Here is a 26361-nt window from a genome sequence, read left to right as displayed (position 1 = left end):
CAATGTATTCGCAATTGAAGCTGATTCATTTTTAAAAAAAATATTTTTATCTTTAAAAAATATCTTCTTCGTGGAAGACTTTCTAGTGGAACTAACCAGCCTTTGCGTTGTATGGAGAAGAAAACTACCCATGGTTTGCTTGACGGCAAAGAGGGTCTTTACGTGATCACTGGGGTCGGTGCGAGCCGGATGTGGAAAGACCAGCCGCCACTGGAATTCGAACCCTTGTGACATCATTGGGAGGTGAGCACTCTATTCCCTGAGTCGCCGCGGCTCCAGTATCAGTGCATGTCATATTTATTTCTAAGAATTATATGACATTACTGTTTCAACACACAATTTTATTGCAAGTGCCAAAATTATGTAGCCAATGAAAGCTTATCCAGCGGCACTTTCATTATTCGTTTGTCATCAGTACTATTTTTATTAGTAATTGAATTTCAATTTTTTAAAAATTCTTTCTAATATTTTCATGTTTTTTTAACATCTTAAAGGATTGGGATAATAAATATTTATGAAAACTATTTCCTATCTATCTGAAACCTTTAGGAAAATTAATTATGAAAATATTTCCTAAATCTTTTCTTAGAACGAAAATAAAAATATTTTTTCTTAATCTAAAATATCAGGCAATTTAGGAAAAATTAAATTAAAAACAAATGTTATGTACTATAGTATATAACATTTATATAGTTTATAAGGATATATAGTTTAGATAGGATAGTTTAGAGAAAGGTTCTGGGATGAATTGCAACACAGGGTTCGAAGTTTCCGCAAAAATTTACGTAAATCATTTACATGCTTGTATATATAATGTCCTAAGCAAAACCATACTTTTCTTGTTTTTGTTTTTAAAAAAAATATAAGAGGATTCCGCACAAGGGTAAAATGAAGTTAGGAAATGCAATGTCTGTCCCTTCAATCTTCCCATAAATTATTAATCACACTCATAAACAGCATAATTATGGAATAAAAACTGTACAACAGTATGGTATTATGAGAATTTTCATTTCAGATTAAAATAATAAAATTAAGTTTTTCGTCAGACTAAGATTAAGTTGTGAATTTCCTCCTGAAATTCCTTCTAAAAAATTTTAAAAGAGAGAGGAGAAATGTAAAACGTCTCAGGAAAAATTTCGCATTCCATTATATCTTTCAACAATAGATCTTTTTTTTTTTTAATTTAAAAAAGAAAACTACATTCAGAAGTAAAAAATGTGCACAGTAAAAAATAATTTCTTATCAAAGAAAACTATTTTTGACGGATAATAAGCTTTGGAGTGGCTATAGCCATCATCTAAAAAATACATGGCTTTAGTAATTTAATTATAATAACGATAATAAAAAATTCGAGTCATAAGTGTCAAATTTACTTTCATTGCGTTTTCGATAATCAGGTTATGCAAAAAAGAAGTTATATAACTTCTGTTGAAAATTCTAGAGATAAATATGTCGTAATTTTGAAATTTATGGAAAGATGAAAAAGCGTGTAAGTTAAAATTGTTGAAATAAAAATGACATTTACACATTATTTTAGCGCTATAAATTTGCAACTTCTGAATTTAAAGACTCAATTGTTATGTGCTGAGTAACATATTTCTTCCATTTCAACATTTTGTTAAATTTATTGTAAATAATTATTGGATAGTAAATTGAAATTATATTTTAGTCAATAATTATGTGATTAGCAATGTTTTAACAATATTTAACCGTTTTTTTTTCACGGTTCCCTGAAGAACACCGAAATTAAGCATCACAGGCTGCTGTCAGTGTACGGGCGGGTGACCACTTGGATCAGTCTACGAGGGGAATGAGGGTGTGCGGAATTGGTCCTCGTTAAACTGTTCCACCGTTAAGTGCTCGACTTCGCACGCAGGTCGTCGGGCTGTAGAAGCGGAGGTGCCAACCCCTCTGCAGAGGATCAAAATTGCGATGACATGTCTTCGGTGCAGCTCTAGAGCGAGGTAAATAAACTACAACAACTTCTACAAAATGAGAAAGAAAACCGACTATTATACGAAGCTATTATGTTTACGTAAATGCGCGCATACACTTTACATGCTCAAGTGCTAAATCACTTACTCACTACATTAGTAAAAATAGACCTAAGTTCTTTTCTGATCTAACTAATTTAAAAAAAATGATTATTTACTCTGACAAGAAAGTTATTGTGTCATTTGTATTTATATAATCGCATTCATGCACTGTCTAAACGCTATGTTGTGATTTCTTTTGGAAAATTTAAAATTTTAAAAAGTAGACATTTTGTTTTCTTCCTTAACTGTATCCAAAGATAGAATAATGACGTTTGCTTACATTACTTTTTGTTTGCTTACTGAAAAAGTGATTATATTTAAGGTATAAGAATGTTTTGTTCTAATTTTAATTTTTAATCTTTATATTTTTATAAATGTAGTTGTTTCTTGCACTTTAATTTTGAAGTGCATGAATTTGCATCTTACATGTCCGTTGCATCATAAACTTACCTGCAGTTGATCTTTAATATTGTATTGCTAATATCCTTATTTAAATTACAGTTATTTCTTTTTTGTTGTGTGTACTTCAAATTGATATATATTTTGTTATATATTATTAATGCATATTATTATTATATATTCTAATTTGCCTTTTGTTCCTGGGAATTACATTCTATGCAATTCCGTCAAAGAGATTTTTGTTTTATTATAGTTTAAAAAAAAGCGAGTGTTTGCCTATGACGTAAAGGCTTATGTGTCTTTTTACATCGAATGCCACGTTCGGAATTAAAAAAGATTTAAGAGGAGGAAATATACTCAGGTCAATATCTTATGAATACTGTTTTAACCTAACAGATTCAACTAAATGTGAGGTTATAAACCTATTCAAACAGAAAGATTAGCTGACAGTTGGAGAAAAGTTAGTGATGGTACTGTAATTATGTTGGCAAAGTGATTTTGTTTTCCTAATATCTTGATTTTTTTATAATATAGGCAATCAATACGTGTGCAATAGTATTAAAACTTCCTGCAACATTGTGTGGCTTTAAATTAAAATATAACTTAAATGATTTTGTTTATATTAATTCTCGATAATGGTTTTCATGCATTATAAATGAATTTTTTGATATTTAACAAGTATTGTATGATATTAATCTATATTTATAAAAATAAAGGTCGGTCTGCGTGCCCTTTAAAGACATCTAAACCATCCTACCGAAATTGATGAAATTTGGCATATACAGATAGTTCTATGCACAAGGAAGGCCAACGTTGACATTAGAACATTCTACAATGAACCCTTTGAGCGGGGAAACCAAAAAAAAAAAACGAAATGGAATTTTCTGATTGGTTAAGTTCCTTAGCCTTTGTTTTAAATTCTTCTGTCAATGAGACAATTTTTCACATAGTTTAACGATAACATCAGTGATAATTGATTGCTTATATCTCTATTTAGTCAACAAAAATAGTTTATTGCACATATTTTAATATTTAATTTTATATTAGCTATGTCAAATAAATTCAATGAACAATATTACGTGGTAGCAAGTGTGGTCTATGTCACCAGGTTCATACTTTTAAAGTTGTCTGAAATCACACGATTTTTCTATTTTTATTATATATCTTTTAAAATGTGTTACTAAAAATTATTTATTCAAAATCAACAGTAATAGAAAGAAATATTTCTGTATTACTAATTCCTTTAAGAGAAGTATAAAAAAATCATGTTATTGACACCAATGATGCTTATTTTAGGTTATAAATGCATATTGAAATAAAAGCAATAGGTTATGTACTAGAGAGCAAAAACAATGGAGTAAAGATCCTATTTATATGTCTGGAAGAACTGTAAGATATCATTATACTATCATTGACGACAATGATGCTTAGTTAATGTTGGCAATAGGTATTAATTGAAGTATTAAAAAAAAGTTATGAAGATGGAAAAAGATACTTATTTGTTTTGGGGAACCATAAAAATCTTCGTATTATTATTGACACTAATGCAAGTGATGTTTATTTAATATGTATAATGTGAAAACAGACCACCCTGAATAACTTTTGATCTAATGATCAGATCTTTAATCTATGACTTTCTAAAATTCAATTTCCCAGGAACTATTCAATCGATTTTGCATAAATTTTGTATTTTGCTGTGTAATTGGATACTTTAAAATTATATTTCTAAAAGATTGCCTACTTGTAATTCAAAATTTTTCGACTTCTAAATAAAATAATAAAAATAAATATTTATTAAATTTAATTTTTTTTTTAGAATTATCTTTAGGTAGACGAGTTTTATAATTATGAGCAAAAATTTTTCAATTCGCTTAAAAAGTTCTCGAGATATAGTGAAATATCTGTAAAATAAAATTAAGGTTACAGGGTCCATATTTTGGAGCACTCTTCTGACCAAACTATTTGAACCATATTTCCCAGATTGCAGCTGTCCCCTACATTTTGGAAGTCAAAAATCCAAATCCGTTAAAAAAAAAAAAAGGTATATTTATTGTGAGAAAGTATGTTTTTTGTCTGATTTCATAACTTAAAATATAGTCTGCTCTTATTAATTAACATATTTGAGGTCAATCCCTTGAACCATTAATATTGATTCCTAGAATGTGAAGATCCGATCATTCGATTGAAAATTATTATGGGTTGATTATTATGGTTTTCTTTCGACGCATTGTACTACTGGTATTGTAATTTATGCAGTTTTGCTAAGAATTCTACAACAGGTTTTCCACAGTTTCAGAAGATATTTTTTCCATTGCTAGCAAAGATAGTATATTAATATTTTAATAAATACAAATAAAAATTAATTTTTTCACTACTTATAAACATTTCAATAGTAAAGTAAATGTTAGATGAGAAACAACTAGTCTTAATTATAATTTTAACCCCTTAACTGCCGAGCAAAATTAACGTGATTCACTCCCCAGTGCCACCGTTTTTCGCTCAAGTGCACTTTCTTACACGGTGTTTTGGTGGGGGAAAGGATGCAGGCTTTGCAATTTAAAAACAGTTTAATTTTACAAGACAAGAAAAAGGAAGGAAAGAAAATACAAAATTTAAATTAAATAATAAAAATTCAATATAAAACATGTTAAAACTTAGCTGTTGTATGATAAATCCTGAAACATGGTTGGACACATTCATCGCACTGATAGTGGGATTCACGACAAATTTTTTTTCTTGAACAAACAGCACATTTTCGCGATGAATTTTTCTTTGAAGACGTTGATGGAAAGAATAAAAAGCGCCAAATACATTCGGGAAACAAAAGCGAAAAAAGAATAAACCCGACCTTACTCAAATAAATACAAGCGATTAATACGATATCACTTTTCCATAACATCCTTTTCCCATTCCCCCTCCTCCGAAATTAGTAATACATTCGCAAAGCAAATACTTTCAAGGCCATTTTACTGCATTCTGAAGTAGGGGGTGTAGTTCTATTTATAGCAGAGCAATGCAAAGCATCGTACTTCGGAAAAGCGTATATATACGCCTGCGGCAGTTAACGCATCGTCTGGCCGAGACGTATATATACGCCCGCGGCAGTTAAGGGGTTAATAATTTCTAAAAATAATTAATGTTTGTTTTAAGATAGGATCAGGTGGGGTAAAGTAGGTAGGGTGACCTGGGGTAATTCTTGATCAAAAAATGCAAACATCTATCTTGTGGAAAAACTATTCAAAATAGAATTTTAATATTTACTGGAAGTTTGAGGCTATATGAGATCAGTCCTATGCTACCTTCTTTTGTTTGAAAATCTAATTAGAATTTAAAATATTTAAAATTTTTAGTGATCAGGAATTACCCCTGGTCTTGATCATTTCTGGGGTAATTCCTGATCACTTCTGGGGTAATTACTGATCACCAGTTTTTACAGTAAAGGGGCAGTTTAAAAATAATTATACAGTGGTAATTAACAAATAAGACATCAAGATCAAATAAATAAACCAAAAAGACAGTTTAAGTAGCTAATAAAACTATTTATTTAGAAACAAGAATAAAGATTAACACTTTAAATTTTCCAAAAATCTTTGCAAAATTTTTTGTAGCATTTATATGCACTGCTTACTGCTGTATTATCAACTGTAAATGGATCTGTTCCAGTTAAGGATATGGGACCATAAAAAATATATTTCACATCAACTTTTTCAATTTTGTCGCGTTTGGGCCACCTGAAGTTACCTGCGCCTCTTTCCAAAAATTTCATTTCGATTATGTCATCCTCTCTATTTATTGCTTTGCCAATATATACAGGATCATTATCATAGTACACAGCATAATAACTGTGTAGTAAAATATTCTTGTGAATATTTGTTAGCAATAATCTAGCTTCATCTAATGGAGTATTTCTATTTATTTGGCCAGCATTTGATTCTATCATGTCCTCTTTCTCTAGATCCTGCTTATCAACTTTTTGCTTTTTTCCAGATTTCTTATATTTATGAATATCTCCTTTTCTTTTCACTTCTTGTTCTCTTTTCTCCACCAATTCTAAAAATTCATTACTTGTAATCACTGCTGCATTGGTTTCTATCTTTCTCCTTGTCTCAGAACGAGCATTTTTCGGTGTTCTTCTTAAAAGATTGCATAATAGTTCTTCGAAGGATTGTGAAGCAGATGATACAATTGGTGTAGAATTTCCTGAAGACCCTGAAATACCTTCCGAAGGCAAGGCAATGGCATTATTCAATGAAAATCTGCACTGGTTTGGCTGAGCATCAACTGCCAGTGGTAGTAATCTCTTTGCAGGGGAATTTTGGAGGGTGTAAGAGCTGAGCATCTGACTACAAAATCTGTCTGTTGGATATTTTGTTCTATCAATTGGAAATATTCCAGTGGAACGGAAACCAGATTTGATATTTGCTGATGTAAGCGTGACAGGCCAGATTTCATCAACGAGTTCAATAAAACAACTTTTACTGATTCGTGTTGCTCCTGATAAGCGTTGTACTTCTGTAAGTCTTTTATCCCATTTCATTTTTAAGGGTCGAAAGCAGCATTTGTCAAGGGGTTGTAAAATGTCAGTGGTATGTGCTGGTAGTTTTAAAATTGAAATTTTCTCACTTCGGGCTTTAGCTATGACATTCATGGACATGTGCGTCTTGTGGCCATCATAAATAATTAGCAGAGGACGAGTTTTCACTTGCTCACAAAAAATAATGAACCAACTGTCAAAAATGTCTGCAGTCATCCACCCAGTTTCACTAACAGCCAAAGTCAAATTTTTGTCAACTTTTGAAGTTTTCCATGTACTTTGCAGTTTTTTTCCGCTGAAGATTATGAGAGGAGGGTGTCTTTCTCCAACAGCATTGACGCATGCCATTACTGTCACTGCTTCCCTTCCGGAGGTTGCGGTTGCTCTTGCCAATTTTGATCCTTTTTCTCCGACAGCCTTTGTCTTAGATGGGTCTAAAAACATAGCTGTCTCATCCAAGTTATAAATATGTGAAGGCTTGTTCTTTATATTCAGAGAAGAAAGCTCTTTTTCAAGCAAATCATAAAATTCATAAATTATAAACGGGTTTGAAGAGGCCACAAATCTTGATCTTTCCAAAATACTTGGTTTTTTTGCTGACAAATTATGCTTATGCATAAATGAACTTATCCAGTCCTCTCCAGGCATATCATCTTTGAAGTGACAATATTTTTGCAAATGCACAGCTAATGCTGTTGTACCCTCCTTATTTTTTATTACAAAATCATAAACAATTACTTTAATTTCTTTTCGAGTTACAGGAAATCCCCATCGTGCCATACATTTTAGGCAAGCAGCCAACTCATTCTCATGTTCTGCAGGAATATAAGAAAGAGTTCCTACATGGGTTACTTTTGCTGGATTTTTTAATTTCATTAAGCGACAGTGTAAAGTGGAGTAAGGTATATCAACAGCTCTGGCAGCAGCTCTCACACTGAAATTTTCATTTTCAATCATTAAAAAACAATCATTAATTTTGCTTTCTAGAAGCTTAGTATCCTTTTTAGTCTTATAATTTCTCACCATATTTATTTAGCTAATTTATAAACTAAAAAAATATTCTAAAAATGTAATTAATAAAATTAAGATAGAAGTAAGTTAAGACAAATTAGAACACATTTGTCTTGCGTACAGTTAAAAACAAATTTTGTGGTTACAGTTGAAATATATTTTATAGTTGTTCCACTTAATAAATTTGAACTGTCATTTAAGTAAAGGCAATAATAAAGTCTAAAAATAATGAAAAATAATCGGTTGGCAAAAAAGCATGAATAAAATAAAATAAACACATAAAAAGATAAATTTTAAAAAAGCAGACGATAAAATTAGAATAACAATTTTTAAAACAACAGAGAGTTGTTGATATTTTGGAGAGTAGCTCTTAGTCTTTTAAGTTTATGGGATTTACTATATTTTATTGAAGGATTATTATTAACCCATTGCAGGTAATTTAATGTACTTGTGGTGTGAAATAAATGTTTTTTTTAAAAATAAAACAAAGAATTGTTTCTTAATATAGCTTGATACGTTACACAATTATATTTATTAACTATTTTTTATACTATTTATAAGAAAAAATGACCATGATCAAGAATTACCCCAGTGATCAATAATTACCCCATCTGTAGGGGGCAACAATTGATATAGTTTCCTATAATTAATTATAATGTTTACAGTACATGTGAAGTAACTAATCAAAAGCTTACACTATTTTTATATAAAAGAAAAAGAAAGTAACTCAAAATATTTATTATTAAGAGAGGGAGGGGGATCTTTGCAGAAATGTGCACATTTTGAAACCCATCTTTGAAGTGAAAAATAAGGAAAGCAATTTAAAAGATATTTATTTTCTTAGATTAAACAAAAAACTGTTATTAAATAAATGTAGTTATACTTAAGTAAAGTGTACAAGGATTCTTCTCCATGTCCTAAATTGAAAAAAAAAATTTTTTTTTTAAATAAAACTTAGGTGATCATTATTTACCCCAGAATCAGAGTGATCGTGAATTACCCCAGGTCACCCTATATGTTAAAAAACATCAATTTTATCCTTTTAAATTGAGATAATTTGTGAAATATTTTTAAGGTCATTTACTGGGATTGGAGCAATAATTTTTATCTCAATTTTACAAACAGATAAAAAATTTAATGCTTACAAACTATCTTTTTATAATCAATTTATGCAGTACTCAGTTTAAGCTGTTGATAAACTTTTTTCTAATATCATTAAAAACTGGCTAAGACTAATAATTTTAGTTCATTCTGTTAGAGGGATATCTAAAGAACAGATCTATATAGAAATTTAAAGAATAAATTTAAAAATTATATTTATTATGGATTGTTTTCTGAGGTGGGGTAAAATGGGTATATTGTTTGACTTAGCTAAGTGTCGTATGATACAGATATTTTTTTTACTTGTGTGTTTGCCTTAGAAATTATCTATTCTATATTTTATAAAGAAGTAACAAAAAAATAATTTACCTGTTTTATTATAGCCTTGCATAGAAATTTTGACACTAAAAACATTTTTTTAAATTTTGTTTTTAAAGGAGGCTAATGATAGGGAGGAAATAATATAACAAACATAGTATACAATTATAAAAATAGCATAATGGTAAAACTTAGTGAGCATATTTAAAATTATAGACGAGTTTTCATGCTAGTTTCTGCCTTCATGTGGCAGTTTTTTCTTGGAAAGCAAAGCAATTTCCTTAATTGAATAAAAAATGCCAGCTTTAAATAGTTGCCACTATAGTTTACATACACTTTAAATTGTCACTATAGATCAGGGTTGGCTTTTTGCCGGCAGAAACTGGACTTTGCCATGCTAGTGGCAGAAACTAAAAAAAATGCCTACATTAGTTCTAGTACAGTACAGAACCCGTTATCCGGAAATCAGAAAACCGGAAAAAAAAAAGCTGAAACGAAATTCCATAAATTTTCCCGCCATTTTTTAAATTTTTTTTCCCTCATAAGATTTTAGGATTTTTCTTTCTTTTTTGAAAGATTTGATTGATTTTTACCTTACCATCATTTTGGAAATAATCATTAGTGTATTACTTCATCAATTTGTTTTCTTTTTAAGATTATTTTCAAATTTTTTATTTTTTTACTTGGGTTTAACAATAAAAAAACAGCTTTTTGTAGCGATTCAGAAAACCGGAAAAATCAGTTATCCGGAATAGCGATGGTCTCGATCGTTCCTGATAATCGGTTCCCTACTCTAATTGCTCAATGCCATTTTGTTTAAGTAAACTGAAAAATGTAACTCCATATAACTAACAAACTTTTTAATTCATTGTTTGTAAATATATATTTTGTTTATATTAAATATAAGGAGTGCAGTATATCAATTTTTTATAACAAATCAGCCCCACAAAACAAATTAAACAAATCGGCCTCATTTCCTGAAGCTTATTTTTCCAGTCAAGTTTTGACAACTACACCAGCTGCTACATGGCGGTCCAGTTTTAAAAAATATGCAATGGATGAAAATTTCACAAATCTTGCTTGTTCCTTGATGGCAATGCCTGCTAGTTCTGCTGGACTTGAGAGAATCTTCTCAAATTTCTTGTTCGTGCATATCAAATTGAGAAATTGTTTAGGTTTAGAAACTGCATCAAAACTTGTCTTTTGTTATAGATTAATGCAGAGTGCAGACAATGTAATATTTGATTTTGAATGGTGATAATTTTGTAAATAAATTGTACTTTGTTTAACATTTAATTGTATTTTCTATGAATTATCCATTGTATGTCAATCTCAGTACTTACTTTTATGTCATTTTCGGAATTTCTGCCACAAATGTGGCAGAAACCAGTTTTAACCGGTTTCTACCAGTGGTTTTAACCACCTCACAAAACTTGCCAACCTTGCTATAGATATTAATTTTTACCTTCTCATTTATATATCTTCATATTTATTCTATATGAATCCAATTTATATAAAATGCCTCAAAATGTTCAGTAAATTAAGGTTTTTTAGAAAATGCTTGATTTTATACCCACTGACCCTATTTTCTGATGTTTCATTAACTTCTTTTTTTAAAAACTTTCAGTTCCTTGTTGTGCCTATGCAACTTTTAGTTTCAAATGAGCACCTTGCGAAGGAGAACTAATTCTGACAGAGAAAAAGATTTTCAATTAGATTTTTCTCAGAATATTTGTGAAGTCTCTCCAATAAATACTCACCAAAGCTTACTCAAGATAGAAATGACTTGCAGGGACAGGACTGGAGAGTTCTGCTCCATCATTAAAAATAAAGAAGGCCGCATGGTTTGTATTAATTCAATTTTTTTTTTCTCCCTTTTTTATTATTTTGTAACATTACATATAAATGTTGCCACATAGTATTACTTCTTAAAGTGTGTAAAAGTCATCTATTTTATTTAAGCAAACTAACAGTTATGAAAAAAATAGAACAATATGAAAAGATTTTTAAACTGTGAGAATATAACTTCCAGTGTAATACCAAAAAATGTCAATTTTATGATAATTGAATTGATGCAACACTTTACTGTTCTTTAACTCTTTTTTTTTCCAGTAATAAATCAAATTGGGGAGATAAAATACAAGAGGCTTTCATTGCATGTAATGTTGGAGATATTGAAATTTCCCCACAATAATTTGGATTGTGAATAGTTTGGTCAAAAAGATCAAAGCTGATTTCAGATGTTCCTTGAATTGGGATACATTGCTAATTAATCTAGTATAACTGAGCCTTGTTATCAACAATAATTTACCACTGATATTTTTATTTTTTTGTTTATTTTTTTTAAAGGGGAAAAAAAACTAAATCTGCTACTTGTGTACCATTGTCCAAATGGATAAAGCTAGAGTTTTTAAATTGAATACTAGAGTTTTTATAATTGTTCCTTAATTAATTTTTTGTCTACTAAACAAATGTGATTATTAAGGCCCGGATTTTGATGACATTTGCATTTTTGGTCATTTTTTGTCCTTTAGAGCATTTTTTTAGATTTATAGGGCATTTTATTTAAATTCTGGGGCATATTTTGCATTTTAACGCATTTTTTAAGTTTTTTGTTAATTTTTTCTAATTTTTATTATTATTTTTTGGGGCATTTTATTACATGAAATGCAAGATTTGTCTTATAATTTGTCTTGATTCAGAAGATGCTGCATCAATTAAGATAGCGCAAAACGTGTTGGCCTCTGATAAAATCAAAGGGAACTTATTTACCAAGTCTAACTTTGCTATTGTGTCCTTGACAATTACAAGCTTGGAGAAACAAGAATTGGAACTTTGCGATGCAATAAATTATATTGACATAGTGAGTCAAGTGTTGCAAAAAGCAAGGGGAAAGATAGCACAAAGTGTAGCAGCTAAATTGAACAAAGTTTTGGAGAAGAACACTGGCTTCCAAGCAATGAAGAAAATTTCTATGATATTAACAGGTGAAGCAACGTCTTTTCAAATTGAAGAAGAATTGTCAGTAAGTGAGACCGTCTTTTTCAAGTATGCACCAATAACATCAGTAGACGTTGAAAGAAGTTTCTCCAGGTATAAAAACGCTCGTTTACATTTCAAAATATCAAAAATCATTTAATAATCCAATGTAATTCTGATATTTAGTAACATTATGAGATGGAAGTTGTTATATTCATTAAAATTTCTATACAAAATGAAAATGTTGTGGAGTCAATACATTTTCCTTTTTTTTGTTGTTATTTTAGGATATAAAACATATTTTTCAAACTTTAATGAACATAGAACAAGTATTGCATTGCTTTATATTTTTTGAAATGACTCATAACAATTTTAAAGAGTAAAACATTGTTTTAGTTCAATATTTTTACTTTATTTGAGTCATGTCATAAGGCATTTTTTGCACTTTTTAAGGGCATTTGGTGCAATTTTTTAGGTCATTAAAATCCGGGCTCTAGTGATTATCATTCTTTTTTATTGCATATCTGAAATTTTGAAAGAGATATAAATTTATGCATTTGATGTATTGTTGTATTTGCATGTTAATACATTGTGTTAGTTCAAAATGAATATCATGTTTTGTGTTCCTATTTTTGTTTTTAACAAGTTAGCAGCTATGCACTATCTTTAATCATTCAAATTACTCCATCTTTTTTTATTTATAAATTTGATTTTGCATGATGTGTTTACTATTGCAGAGAGAAAATGGATTTCAACCTTCATCTAAAAGAGGAAGGTCTTTCAAAGGTAGCTCAGAGTGGAATCATTTCATGCAAGTCGCCAAGTAAGTTGCAACTATTTTATTTGTATAGTTTCTGTTTTTAAATATAAACTTTTTATATAATATATAATTTGGTTTCATAGTTTTTTTTCTCTTTAGCTTTTTAATAGTATTTTTCTTTCAACCGTTAATTGATATTCCTTCTAAATTGCTATTCTGTATCATTTTTCTTGGTTTCTTTTTAGATTTTTTTTGTTTCATATGTGTTTTGGTTGATGTAGAAAAATAAAATGTATTTCTTTTTTACTTCAAGTTTAAACTGTGTTGAACTTTAAGGATGAAGTGAAACTGTTTCATATTATGTAAATACAAGTTTTTGTTTCTGTATTCTGAATTTGTTTCGCACAATCCTTTAAAAATTTCAAATTTAAAAATAATAATTAAATACAAGTCTTGTTAGATTCTTGATGTTCACATAAAATATTAACTAAAAAATCTAGATGAGGTTCAATCATTTCAGCTAAATTACACATTGGGCAGTGTAATTGTTACAAATGAAATCACAGTAATTGTATATTATTATAAGTAGTAGTTGAGTCATGCATTAACAAGTATTAATTACCACTTTTAATGGTGTAACGAATATTCAGCCACTATTCTATATTTGGCCCCTTTATTAAATATTTGGCAGCGTATTTTTAAACATTTTTTTTGTTTGATTTTGAATAGATTTATTAAAGAATAATCAAAAATTATTTTTTACTTTACATTGCTAGAGAAAGTTTTTACACATATTTGGTACGATCTAAAACATTCAAATTTATCTTCTGAAAGTCAAGTGGAAAAGCAAAATTTGAAGAATTGTAATTGGATTACTTTATACTGACCCTGAGTTTTGCACTGCTAATATTTATAAAATTATACTATCTCAAGTCAATTTCATAATTTTTTTAACTATTTTTGTTTTAAAAATTGAAAACCTTTTTTGTTGTTGCTGTTTTTCTGTTAGTAAAATAAAATTAAGAAGAAAAAAATTAACATTCATTTCCCTCACTATGAATAACAAATTATTCTCACCTGTATATATCTTTAGGCCCAAATATTTATCCTGAAAATAATAACATAAATGCATGTTCCTAATTTACGGAAAATGTTTGCAGTGTTTTTTATTAGATGTATTAAAATTTTAAATATGACCTTATATCTAAATTTATTTTATATTAATTAAACAATTTAGTTTTGTAACATGAAAAAAGACAGTGTCAAATTTAATAAGTTTATATTTTAACATGTTTTATATCAGAATTCTATTTTAATTTATTATAAACAATCTTAATAATTTTAATATTTGTCTAATTAAGAAAACAACTAGGCATATTATTATAACTCTAACAAGTTTTTTTTTCCATCATTATTTCTGTATAAACTTGTGTTTTAAATAATTTTAAAATAAAAAAATGGATATGTTAAGGAATGTATTTACTAAAAGTATTATCTGTTATTTTTCTTTTGAAAACTCTGACTTAGTTTTGCTTTTGTTATATTTTTGATGTTTTGTCTTTCATTTTCAGGCAGATAGGAAAAGATATTAGTAGTACATTTACAAAGCTTGAAAAGCTAACATTGTGTGAGTTTCATTTTCTACTATATTTTTACGTCATGTTTAAAAAAAAATAATGTTTTTTTTTCATTTTCATTTTGAAAATTTTAAGCATTCTCATTGTTAATATTATTTACTTTTTTTTGTTTTGTTTGTTCTTAAGTTCTTTTATTCTCTTACATGATTTAAGAGCTTTATGGATAAATGTTTTAAATAATTATTTTCCATTTTAATTGTAAACCTTTAAGAGCCTGTTATGGTAGACTAGGCTGTAAAACAGAATAACAATTTACTTTGTCACTTCTTCAAATAAGAAAATTTTCAATGGAAAAAAAAAATTCTAATGTTTTTTATGCAACGTAAAATTGATTTTTTAAAATTTATGCCAAGTTCTTTAATTGGATATTTCATTTTATAGCGAAGCAAAATTAAAGCTATTTTTCTAATTTATTGAATCTGTGTTAAACTGTAAGTTGTTCTGTTTAAATGAATTAATTGATCTTTGTTTATGTATATATTGTATGTTCTCTTATATAATTTTAACAGTTGCCTTCCTGACCACTCTAATAAAGGCATGAAATAAGTTGTTACCAAACAGTCTATATCAATTCATTGCTTTCAAGCCAATGTGCATTGTTATATTTAACGTCTATAATACATTACTCTGGCCACATGTGTTCTAGATTTTGCAAATATCTAGAGTCTTGCACATGAAATTTTTTGCCGTATGTAAGGATTTTTTCGCCCTAAAATTTTTATATTTTTACCTTATCATTTTTCTACAATGTACCAATATTTGAAATGTAAGGCATTTCATTATTTTGTATAAATAAGAGCAAATTAATTTCAATTTCGTTGTATTTTTTAAGTACTTAATTGCTATGCATAGTCTGTAACATTACATTTGTTACATTATAATTAGTTGGTTGACATCTAGATAAGCATTGTTTTAGCACTACTCTCTGTTGGCATGATTTCTAGGCTATAAAAAAATTAATTTATTTATTGTGATAGTTTTGAGTTTATTTAGATTTGAACTTAATATGCAACTCATTCGTTTCTGTGTAATGATCAGTAATATTTGACAAAAAATTTATAAAAAAAACAAACTTTTTGCTGTACACAGTCTTTTTACTGTTCTTCCATTTAAAAAAAATAAAATAAAAATTTTAATTCTCTTTCTTTTTGCTCTTGTTGGTTAACTATTCTGATGCTATATTTAGAACTGTCAGATCGATACAAAACACTAGGAAGTATTTCAACTGTAGTAAGTTAAGTGATAATTTATGATAAAGTTTCTCAATTCATTAAGATGAATTCAAAATTAGAATAATCTTGTTTTTAAAATGAACATTTACATAATTCAATTGGTAAATCAAGATTCAACAGAAACTTTTCAGATTTACAATTATTTTTATTTATTGATATACATATGTTAAACAATTTCTATTACTGTGTGATAAAAAAAAAAATATTAAACAAATATTGTAGTTGTTTAAACAGTTGTAGTCATAAAACAAGTATTGTAATTTATGTACCAATAGTGTGTTGCAAGGCATTAGATTTTAGAAAGCGAACAAGCAAATCTTGTGATTTTTACTGTTTCATAAATTAAAAAAGCTATAAATAAATGAAGGGTCGTGCTAAAAGATAGAATGAAAATTAATTTCTATAGATTTTAGTAAACTCGGAGCAAGATATCATCGCAACTGATAGTTGGGCATTTATGAATTGTTTTTTAAGTACTTTAACCAAAATTAGAGCTAGTTTTAGTAATGGAATGCCATGGCTTTTACAAAATAATGATTATAAATTTTTGTATGTTTTATTTGTTTGTTAAAAACATTTTGATGCTTATTTCATTTATTTTCAACAGTGGCAAAGAAAAAGACCCTTTTCGATGATAGACCCCTTGAAATTCAAGAATTAACTTACATCATAAAACAAGATATAAACAATTTAAATAAGCAAATAGCTCAGTTGCAAGAGGTTAGTTATTTTTTTTATTATACATATTTTTTTAATTTATTCTGGTATAAATTGTTATTTTAATATGGTTTTTAATTTCAAATTTTTCAGGTATCAAAAGGTCGAAATTATAATAATGGGAAACATATGCAATCTCATAGTAACTCTGTTGTTATTGCGTTGCAGGTACATTTTTTTTAATATCATGTTTTTACCTTATAATTTTTTCAATGTTAATCAAAATATTAATGAAATAATAATTTTATGTGGTAATTAAAAATAATATATGCTACCTTTTTTGTATGGTTTAAAACATCTAAAATAAGTACTTACTTGGATTGAATCAAACTACCTTTCTTATACTTACTTGGATTGAATCAAAAACAGTTATAATATATTAATTGCTAAAATGAAAATCATTGGGAAAAGAAGTGGAACATTATAAAAAATATTATTTTGAGTTATATTAGTAGTAATTATAATAACAAGTCAAAAATGTGGTTTGATGCTTGAATTAATTTCAATATTAGAATATTGCCACATTTCTAGATATCTGAACTAAATTTATTTTTAGTTACCAAATTTTATACTGCTTTATCTGGTTGAGTTCATCAGTTTTATCTGGTGTACTTGTAATAATAAAAAAAGCAAAATTATGTTTTATTTGAGTTATTTCAAAACATTATTGTACTATTTCTATAAAACTATTAATCTAACTATAGATTTGAAAACAATTTTTTTTTAAGTAAATGATTAAAAAAAATATATAATTTTTGCTACAATTGTTATTTTGTCAGTCTATACATTTTTTGTGTAAAAGTTTTAGTACATGTCCCTAATTCAAGCCAAATCTTTTTGATGAATCGTAATCATTGAAAATTAAATAAAACTAAATTACTGAAATAAAAATAAATAATACAAGAAAATTGTATATTATTTTGTAATGAAATTAAAGAAGAACATAGGCCTAATTTATGGAAAATAGCAAATTCCTTATTTTGAGTAAGTTTCGATGAAGTTTATTTTTAATTAGCAGTTCATACAGCTTACTAAAATCTTGTAATGTATGATTTCATTTGTCATTGAAGGTTACAGTGGACTCCAATGTTTGCTAGCAATTTTATTGCTCAAGACTTATTCATTTTCGCTAAAATAGTTTTAGGAACAAAAAAAGTTTGACTGTTTTTGTTTTCTAATGTTAGCTTTTGCTTTCTCATTTCCTAACAGAAACTGTGTTAAAGTTAGAATTGTAAAATTAACTAATGCATTTTTAATTTATTTCATTGTTTTCTCAGAAAATTTTATTTTTCCTTTATAAAATATTAGTTTTTTAAAAAAGTGATAAATGGTTTCATAAAAACCCTATATATAACTTTGTTGTTGCCTGCATAATTCAGATTTAACGAGCATTGTTTTATTAAACTCTTGAAAAGAGATTTATCGATGCTTTCAGCAAAAAGGTATTTGACCGCTTGTTTGGAATTAAGGTTTGTTTACTGTTATTTTTAAGAATTTCATTCCCTTGAAAAGAATCTTAAAACCCAAACTAAGTTAAAAAATTGCATGCAGATGTAAGGAGTAAGAATGTGTGGTCTGTCATTATCTGTCTTGCTATGAATCTTAACCAATTAGGTCTAGTATCTGATATCAGCAATGGATATGTATGGGCCGGGATAGCCTGGTCGGTAGGGCGCTGGGCCTATATCCAAGAGGTTGTGTGTTCGATCCTCGCCGGCCGAAGACTCCCCGTGTAGTAAATGGTGACTGATGCACGTTAAATCTGTCGAGTCTCAAAGTCCTCCATGTTCCCACAACAAATCAATACCTCTGGGGGTACTGATCCAGGAGTTTTCTTGTCTTCTGGATTGGTTCAAAATTACAAGGCTACGGAGTTGAACGTAAGTAGTCGTAAACCCATGGAATTGGGTCGGCTGTTCAAAGACGGTTATAAAATAAAATAAAATGGACATGTATGTGTAGATTTTCTTTTTAAAGACTAAGAATGAATGCATAAAAACTAGCAGTGAAAACAACCTTGAGCTGATAAATGTCATCCGGCTATTGTTTATGTAGACAGGGCTTAAGCATTTCCTGCACAGGAGTTAGCCTCATATGTTCAACTCAACTTCATGTTTTAATTGTTTTTGTTTTGATTATGTGGATGGAGAACCTTACTTTTAAAATTTAATTTTGATTGTTTATGTTCAATAATTATTTTTCATTCACTTATGATGAAAGTTATGGCTGAGAAAAAAAAAGTTTTATTGTCTAATTATTAATGCAAAATATTCTAAGGAATTTCAGTTTCTTAAAAACCATCTATTCTTGGTGATAAATGGGAAGGAATAGATAAGTACAGTGATGAATGCTAAATTTTCGTCAGCTATGAAAGAAAAAATCAAAATTTCATGATATGATAAATAATTAAGGACTGTTTATACTTACAGAAGAAATATTTTAGGTTATTCTATAGTTTCAACACTATTAAAAAATAAAGAAACTTAAAAAAGCTTTTAATGATAATTAAAAAAGCTTTTATAAATTGGTTCTATGATAAATTTGCTTGACACTCCGCGTATCTTAAGTGTGTATGTTAAAATAGTAATATAATTACAAAATAAAAACTATTAATAACAGCTATGTGAGCACTAAAGGAAAGTCATTTGATACTGATAATATTAAAAATGGTTAATGGAAAAGGGGCTCAGTATATATTTATATCTGTTTATATTTGCATTTTCTTAATAATTTTTTCCCATTTTTATATATATCTATATATATTTACATTTTTTGTAATGTTAGATCACTAGTATTATATTTATAGGACATTTTTTTGTATAATTTTGTTTAACTTGGCCTAATGAGTGATTGCATTCATTCTATTTGTAAGCTAATTTCACTGTATGTATATAATTCAATCAAATGGTTGTTCATTTTATATTTCAATAAAAATGTCATTTTCAGCTGATTTATTGTTTTTGTTATATTAAAGATATAAAAATTCCTTTTTCCAGTCTAAACTTGCCTCTATGTCGAATGATTTCAAGGAAGTTCTTGAAGTGCGAACAGAGGTTAGTTTCATTTTCTTGTATCATACTTAATGTTTACATCAATATAATGTTTTTTTTTTTAATGTTATTTTTAACGAAAAGGTTAAAAAAGAGAGGTAATTTTATTTACAAAGCATTTAAATTTATTTTGGCATTGCTAAGTTTTAAATTTTTTAATGATGCAAGAACAAAATAATTATTCATCTAATTTTGTTTTCAGAAAATAAATATAAAACAATTTTTCTGAATGCTTAATGTTTGAATTTAATTTTCCCATGTTTTTCTTTTCCATTTGAATATTTCAACTGCAAATAGTGCCTATGATAATTTAGACCTGCTCATATACTGAAAATTGTTTTTTAAAAATAAAATAGTACCAAATTTTAAAATTAGATTGTTTGTTGTAATTAATTATATAAACTTTTCTAATATTTTAAAATGTTAATTTTTTTTGCATTTTAGCCTATTAAATATGTTTTGGTATCTCATGGTTCAAGTATAAATTTAAAATTATGTTAAAAAAATTATCTTAGCTATCTTTTTAATTTAATTAAAAAAGAAAAAAAAAACTTATTCTACTTTTTAGTATATTTTAAAATTTCATCAAAGTAAATTATCTTGAAGCACTCAAGAACCTGCATTTCTTTTCACCAATAAATGGTGGTAACATATAATAATTGTAACACAAATAATAAAAGATGCTAATTTTTCCTGAAGATGAAATTTAAAAAAATTCCCATATTTTTCTTAATTATAGATTTATATTAAAACAAAATATTATCCAACTGATTATTTACTGAGTATAATAAATTTTGAAATTTCTATTTTTGGAACATATCTATAATTATCCTTGATAGTTTTTAAAATGAATTGCCCCTCTACTAATTATTAAGGGTGAGATAAAAATTGTAGTAATGTTAAAGATTTCGCATTTAATAAAATGCATTCAATGACTATTGTTTAAATGTAGAATCTGAAACATCAAAAGAACCGTCGAGATCAGTTTACTGAAGGTGGTGTGTCAGCTACCCTCCCAGCCTCTGCAATATCTGGTCACAGTGGAAGTGTTCTTTTGTCCGATGACCATGCAAGTAGAGGTGATGTGTCAATTAACATGGGTAGTGCTCAAGATCACTTTCAACAGCAGATGCAACTCATTGATGAACAGGTGAATTTGTTTTTCTTTGCATTGTTAGAGCTGAAAAGCTGGTTCTACAGGCTTTGCCAATTTTACAGTAGTGTTTTTTACTTTCTAAATGCTATACAGTCAATTCGCTATAACTCGAAGTACGATAACTCGAATATTACTATAACTCCATTTTTTTATGAGGTCCCGAGCCTTTTATCTTCAATTTCATGTTAATTATTCTCTATTACTCGAATTTTACTCCCTTTAACTCGATTTTTTGGAGATCTTTTAAAGCAAGAAAAAAAAACCTAGGAGCTGATATCTTGCCCCTTCCTTTGCAACACACACACAATGTCTTTCGCACTCTTCATGGAGAAGCTAAAGCTGTCCCTGTTGAAGTATGTGAACAGTGGTTAAATGAAACGTCACCAAATTTACTTCAAGGATACAGTTAAAATGATGTTTTCAATATTGATGAAATGGGTTTAATTTTTAAATGTCTTCCAAATAAGACTATGATGCTTATGGATGAAAACTGCTCAGGGGGTAAAATGAGCAAGGAAAGTTTGACTGTCCTAGTTGGAGGAAATGCGTCTTGGACAGAGAAATTGCCCTTACTTGTTATCGGAAACTACCGAAATCCCTGATGTTTCAAGAATGTAAAAACATATCCTTTTGATTACAAGTCTAACAAAAAGTTTTGGATGACATCAGTTTTATTTGAAGACTATGTAAGAAAATTGGATCAGAAATTCTTCGCTAAAAAAAAAAGTGATACTCTTTATGGATAAATGCACAGCACATTGTGATCTACTTAATGTGAAAGCAGTAAACTTGCAGTTTCTCCCGCCAAACACAACAGCAAAGTTGCAGCCGATGGACCAGGGTATCATAAAGTGCTTCAAACAGTCTTATCGAAAATGGCTTGTCAGAAAAATGATCTTAAATATTGTAAGCAATTGGCAGATTTGAAAATAATAAGCATTAACTTAATAATCCGACAATATTTTGAAAGTCCAAAACCGAAACTAACGGTAAGTCGAACTTCCGATATGTCGAAGTTTTTCGTCAGTCCCATCAGATTCGAGTTATCGCGAATTCACTGTATATAGAAGTTTTATTAAAATAAGTGTGAAAGAAAAACCTTTCTAGTTTATCCATAGAGCTGTAATATGTAGTAGGTTGAACTGTAATATTTCTCCCAATCTCCTTGCCCCAACATCAGTGTCCCCCTAGACTTTTATTGTGTATATTTATTTTTTGTTCTTTTGAAAGCAAGGGCTTCAGTCTAGAGCTTCATAGATGTTAAGATTTGTAGAACAGTAAAATATTGGATCACTTTTAGACAAGACCTTGCAAAATTATAAAATTATTTTAAAACTCCAATTTTGTGATAATTATGTTATTTGTGCAAAATTATTCACATTTTTACAAAATTAAGAAAATTGTAATTTTTAAACACAATAAAAATGTATCTTGATAAAATTCATTACAATTCGATTCGGTAGTTTTTAGTAACATCTGAAGTTATTTTATAACGACACTGTACAATTATTTTTTTATTGATGTATCAATATTGAAGTACATAAAAAATGCATTTAAACTTAACCACTATAGATTTTACAATTGGTCAAGCACATTATGTAAAATCATAGATGTCTTTACAGGTATTTGAAATGTTCAAAAATATTTACAAGAAATTGTTTTAGACGTATCAAGAAAGTTAAAAATAAAATAAAAGTTGCACATTGCGTTACCTAATACAATTCACTTCCCTCATTTAAACTTTCAGATTTTGTTTAACTTTACACCTGTGATGAGAAAGTTAATGGGTATTAATACTACTTCTAGTATTTTCATCCCCCCCCCCTTGTAATTATTGCAATTAAAAAAAAAGATTTGATGATTTCAGTTAATAAAAATTTAATAATTTCATCAAAGGTTAAAAAAATTTGCCCTTATTATTGAATAGTTTTGTAATCTTTTATAGACTCTCTTCTTTTTGAGCAAACGTATTTCATCATCTAAACTAATTAAAAGGAAGGTCCTGAAACCATTGAATAATATTGAAGAATTTATTCTTTCTAATGCATTAGAAAGAGTAAAAAATAAATAAATACAATGTAAATAAATGCATCAGAAAAAAAGGTCTCTAAAATTTTTCCTGGTAGATTTTAGGACTAAAATTTAAAAAATATATATTTAAATAATAATTATGTTATATAATCATTACTTCACAATTAGATTATTTTCTTGCATGTTTAGAATGAATAAAATGCAATAACCAGAATTAATATATTTTGAAGAAAAGTAGAATGTGCTAAAAGTTCATTTATAAAGTAAAATGCAATCGCAATTCATGAAATCGATAAATAACTTGAAATGTATAAGGTCCTCCTTAAGCAAAGTTTTCTTTGCACCAAAATGCACCACAATATCATATTTTTCATTAAAGTTCAGCAATTGATTTTTCTTCTATTGAAATAAGTAAGGGAAATAGAAAGTGGAGAATTTCTCCTTCTGAATGCCCACTTATCACGAGACTTCATTATTAGGACAAAAGACATCTTACAACACTCACTAGAGTGATTATGACTCTATGAGTTTATTTGAACAGGAACATACTTTGTGAAACTTTAAGAATTCTGTAAGCTTGAAAGCAAATTAATCCAAAGGACTAGCAATTTTTGACTAAGATTTCTAAATCTGAGTCCATTTGAAATTTTTTTAAAAAAAGTGTTTTAAGTATAATTTAATATTGCTATTTAAGTCATCTTTTAAAATATATTAGCCTTAAATTAAGCTAGTTTTTTTTTTTTTTGGTCTAAGATAACAATGTACTGTGCTCCTCTGTTTTCGAAATTAGGATGGCCAATTTATATGTGCTTTTGTTTGGCAATTTCTATGACTTATCTAGCCCGTTTTTATAAGCTTTTAATTTGAAAGTAGATTGTTCAAGATTATTTTTGAAGTCAATTTAACTGTAATCCCAAGTTTATCATTTCTAAACTATATTTGATTTTTGTAACTATATTTTATACTCAACCAATAATTATGCTGTCATTTTTTTAAGTTGTATTATTTTCTTTTATATTGTTTCTTTCATTAAATTTTATAAACTTGATTTTTTTTCCATTGGAACTCAAGAACTGTAAGCATACCTGTGACATATCTTGTTTGTTTTAGGATTCCTACATTCAAAGTCGTGCCGATACCATGCAGAATATTGAAGCTACAATTGTAGAGTTGGGGAGCATATTTCAACAGCTGGCTCACATGGTCAAAGAACAAGAAGAGCAAGTGATGAGGATTGATTCCAATGTTGAACAGTCTTACCTCAACGTTGAGGCAGCCCATTCAGAAATCCTTAAATACTTTGAATCTGTCACTTCAAATCGATGGCTTATGTTGAAAATATTTGCTGTCTTAATAATATTTTTTATAATATTTGTAGTATTTCTTGCTTGAAGTTTTGATAGCTATTTTTAAAAATTGAAAGCTCGCATGAAAGTGTAAATTATTTTACATTTGTCATATATAAGTAGTTTATTTTTTAAACTCTTTAGGCATTATGTGAATATTATGTATATTAAAACATTCCTATATGTAAAATATGTATATATGAACAAATTTTATATCAAAATTCAACTGTTATTTATGGTTATTTAAATTTGTGATTTGAATTTACTGCATTTGAATCTGTAAGTGAAAGAAAAATTAAAGTTTTAAATCTATTTGACTTAGTGAGACTTTTAATTTTGTTTATGTAAGTTTTTTATGTACAAAATTGGCATTTTTCTCCATTTTTATGAAATTGTACATACTTTTGAATTTCATTTCAACATGCGAATGAAATAGTGCAATTTACATTAAGATAATTAGCAAAGACTATAATTTTAAATTCAACATACATGATTTATAAAGAATGAATTTTAGTACTGCCACCCTAATTGGTAAATATGATTAGTATTTAATAAAATATTTTTTTGAAGAATAGCTGTATCTATCCTTCTCAAGGATTTAAAATTAAAATGTTAGCTTTTATTAGCATACCATATAATTTTATGTATTCTGAATTTCATAAGAGTCCTGAAGATTTTTATAGCTTTAAAAAATAAAAGGAAGATATAAAAAAAAAACTTGCAATTATTCAAGTAAATGTCATATGTTTTTAGTAAATTGTAAAATGTGAGAGCTATTGTACTAAGTATATTTATTTTGTTCCATTTAAAAATTTTGATACTATGTCCTTGTTGGTTTTTAGATACATACTTATTTAATTTTTGGTTGATATTAAAAATTCAAATAATTTTCTCTAAAAATTATTTATAATGCGAAAAGTTTATTCCTAATATTACTATATGACTTCAAATAGTTAATTTGCATTTTTATTTATTATTTTAATTGCATATGTTAGCTGGACACAGTTTTAGATAAAATATGTTTTAAAAGTAAATGTTCAACTTATTTGGAGTAAAATTTTAAAACTGTAACTAAATATGTTTATTGTAAAACTTTATGTAATAAGGTAATTTTGCGATTACTTTCTTATATAATAAAGGAAGAAAAAAATTTAATTTTAAGAACTTAAATTCTGAATAAATAAAAAAACACAGTTATAGCAGAGAATAATAAAGACTAATAAACAAGTATTGCAGCCAAAGGTATATGAATGAATCCACAGGAATTAAGATATAGTGGATGAATTTTTTTTCTTCAAATTAAATCTACGTAATCTATATCATTTTTCAATTAAAAGTACGAAGAAATTTAAACTAGGAGAATTTTTATTCATATTTTTCGAATTTTTATTTTATTTTTCATTTTAATAAATGGTCTAGTCTAGAAAGAAAAACTTTTTATACCAAAAATTTATGAATTTCAATGCAAATACCCAAATACAAATTCATAGAGCAATTTTGTTTGCTTTCTTAAAGTATTTTTTATAATAAGTATCCTTTTTTTTAGCTAACATTTAAAATATAATAATAAAAAATATATACTTTCTTACTTTACTTAGACTAACTTACTTAGAGTTCTTACTTTAGACAAACTATAGTGCAGATAATGTTTCAAGTTACGAAATCAGAAACAAAAGTTTTCTTACTGATATCTTTTTTCTAAGGATTTGGATTCCTGATTTTTAAAAAAAGAAAAAAAAATATGAAGGGTAAAGATCCAATAGTTTGGTCAAGAATGCAGTCCAAAGTTTGGACCCCTAATATTAATTTTACTTGTTGTGCACGATTGTTAAAGCGTTTATCCAAAGATAATACCAAGCAACAAATAATTTTTGGTAATTATTTATTTAAGAATAGCCAAAAAGAATCAGTCGATTGGAAATTAGACATTGAGAAATTGGTCTTATTTATTGTGTTTGTAATACTGTTTTAATAATTGGTTCATTAAAAAAAAAGAAACTAATTTTTAACAATAGTTCAAAGCAGAGTTATTGCTAAAAAAGTATAAAAAATTG

The 26361-nt window shown here is 27.8% G+C and overlaps 1 protein-coding gene across 4 annotated transcripts; it reads left to right on the top strand.

Annotated features, from left to right (window-relative positions):
• Positions 1-1796: 1796 nt before the first annotated feature.
• On the top strand, positions 1797-24624 carry Syx5 (syntaxin 5). Of its 4 annotated transcripts, none has more exons than XM_071181208.2 (9): positions 1797-1964; positions 11027-11243; positions 13116-13201; positions 14710-14765; positions 16615-16727; positions 16818-16892; positions 19721-19777; positions 20727-20924; positions 24072-24624. In XM_071181208.2, exons 2-9 carry the CDS (start codon positions 11061-11063, stop codon positions 24351-24353), a joined length of 1050 nt encoding a protein of 349 aa, XP_071037309.1. In that variant the 5' UTR covers positions 1797-1964; positions 11027-11060; the 3' UTR covers positions 24354-24624. The 4 variants fall into 4 exon arrangements, with proteins under 4 accessions (XP_071037309.1, XP_015927610.1, XP_015927615.1 ...); XM_016072124.4 differs by lacking the exon at positions 1797-1964 and adding an exon at positions 2124-2358; XM_016072129.4 differs by lacking the exon at positions 1797-1964 and adding an exon at positions 2346-2507.
• The last annotated feature ends 1737 nt before the right edge of the window (positions 24625-26361 follow it).

Source organism: Parasteatoda tepidariorum, chromosome 8 (genome assembly GCF_982258835.1).
Source record: "Parasteatoda tepidariorum strain Cologne lab strain chromosome 8, Ptep-v5.0, whole genome shotgun sequence".
NCBI lineage: Eukaryota > Metazoa > Arthropoda > Arachnida > Araneae > Theridiidae > Parasteatoda > Parasteatoda tepidariorum.
The sequence above is the reverse complement of the archived record's forward strand: the minus strand, read 5'-3'. Positions and strand labels throughout refer to the sequence as shown.

Excerpts from the sequence above, each read along its gene's own strand:
- Syx5 (XM_071181208.2), top strand. The coding sequence starts at position 11,061 with ATGAGCACCTTGCGAAGGAGAACTAATTCTGACAGAGAAAAAGATTTT. Across the intron at positions 19,778-20,726 it reads TTCTTGAAGTGCGAACAGAG|AATCTGAAACATCAAAAGAA; the intron begins GTTAGTTTCATT and ends GTTTAAATGTAG. Across the intron at positions 20,925-24,071 it reads TGCAACTCATTGATGAACAG|GATTCCTACATTCAAAGTCG; the intron begins GTGAATTTGTTT and ends TGTTTGTTTTAG.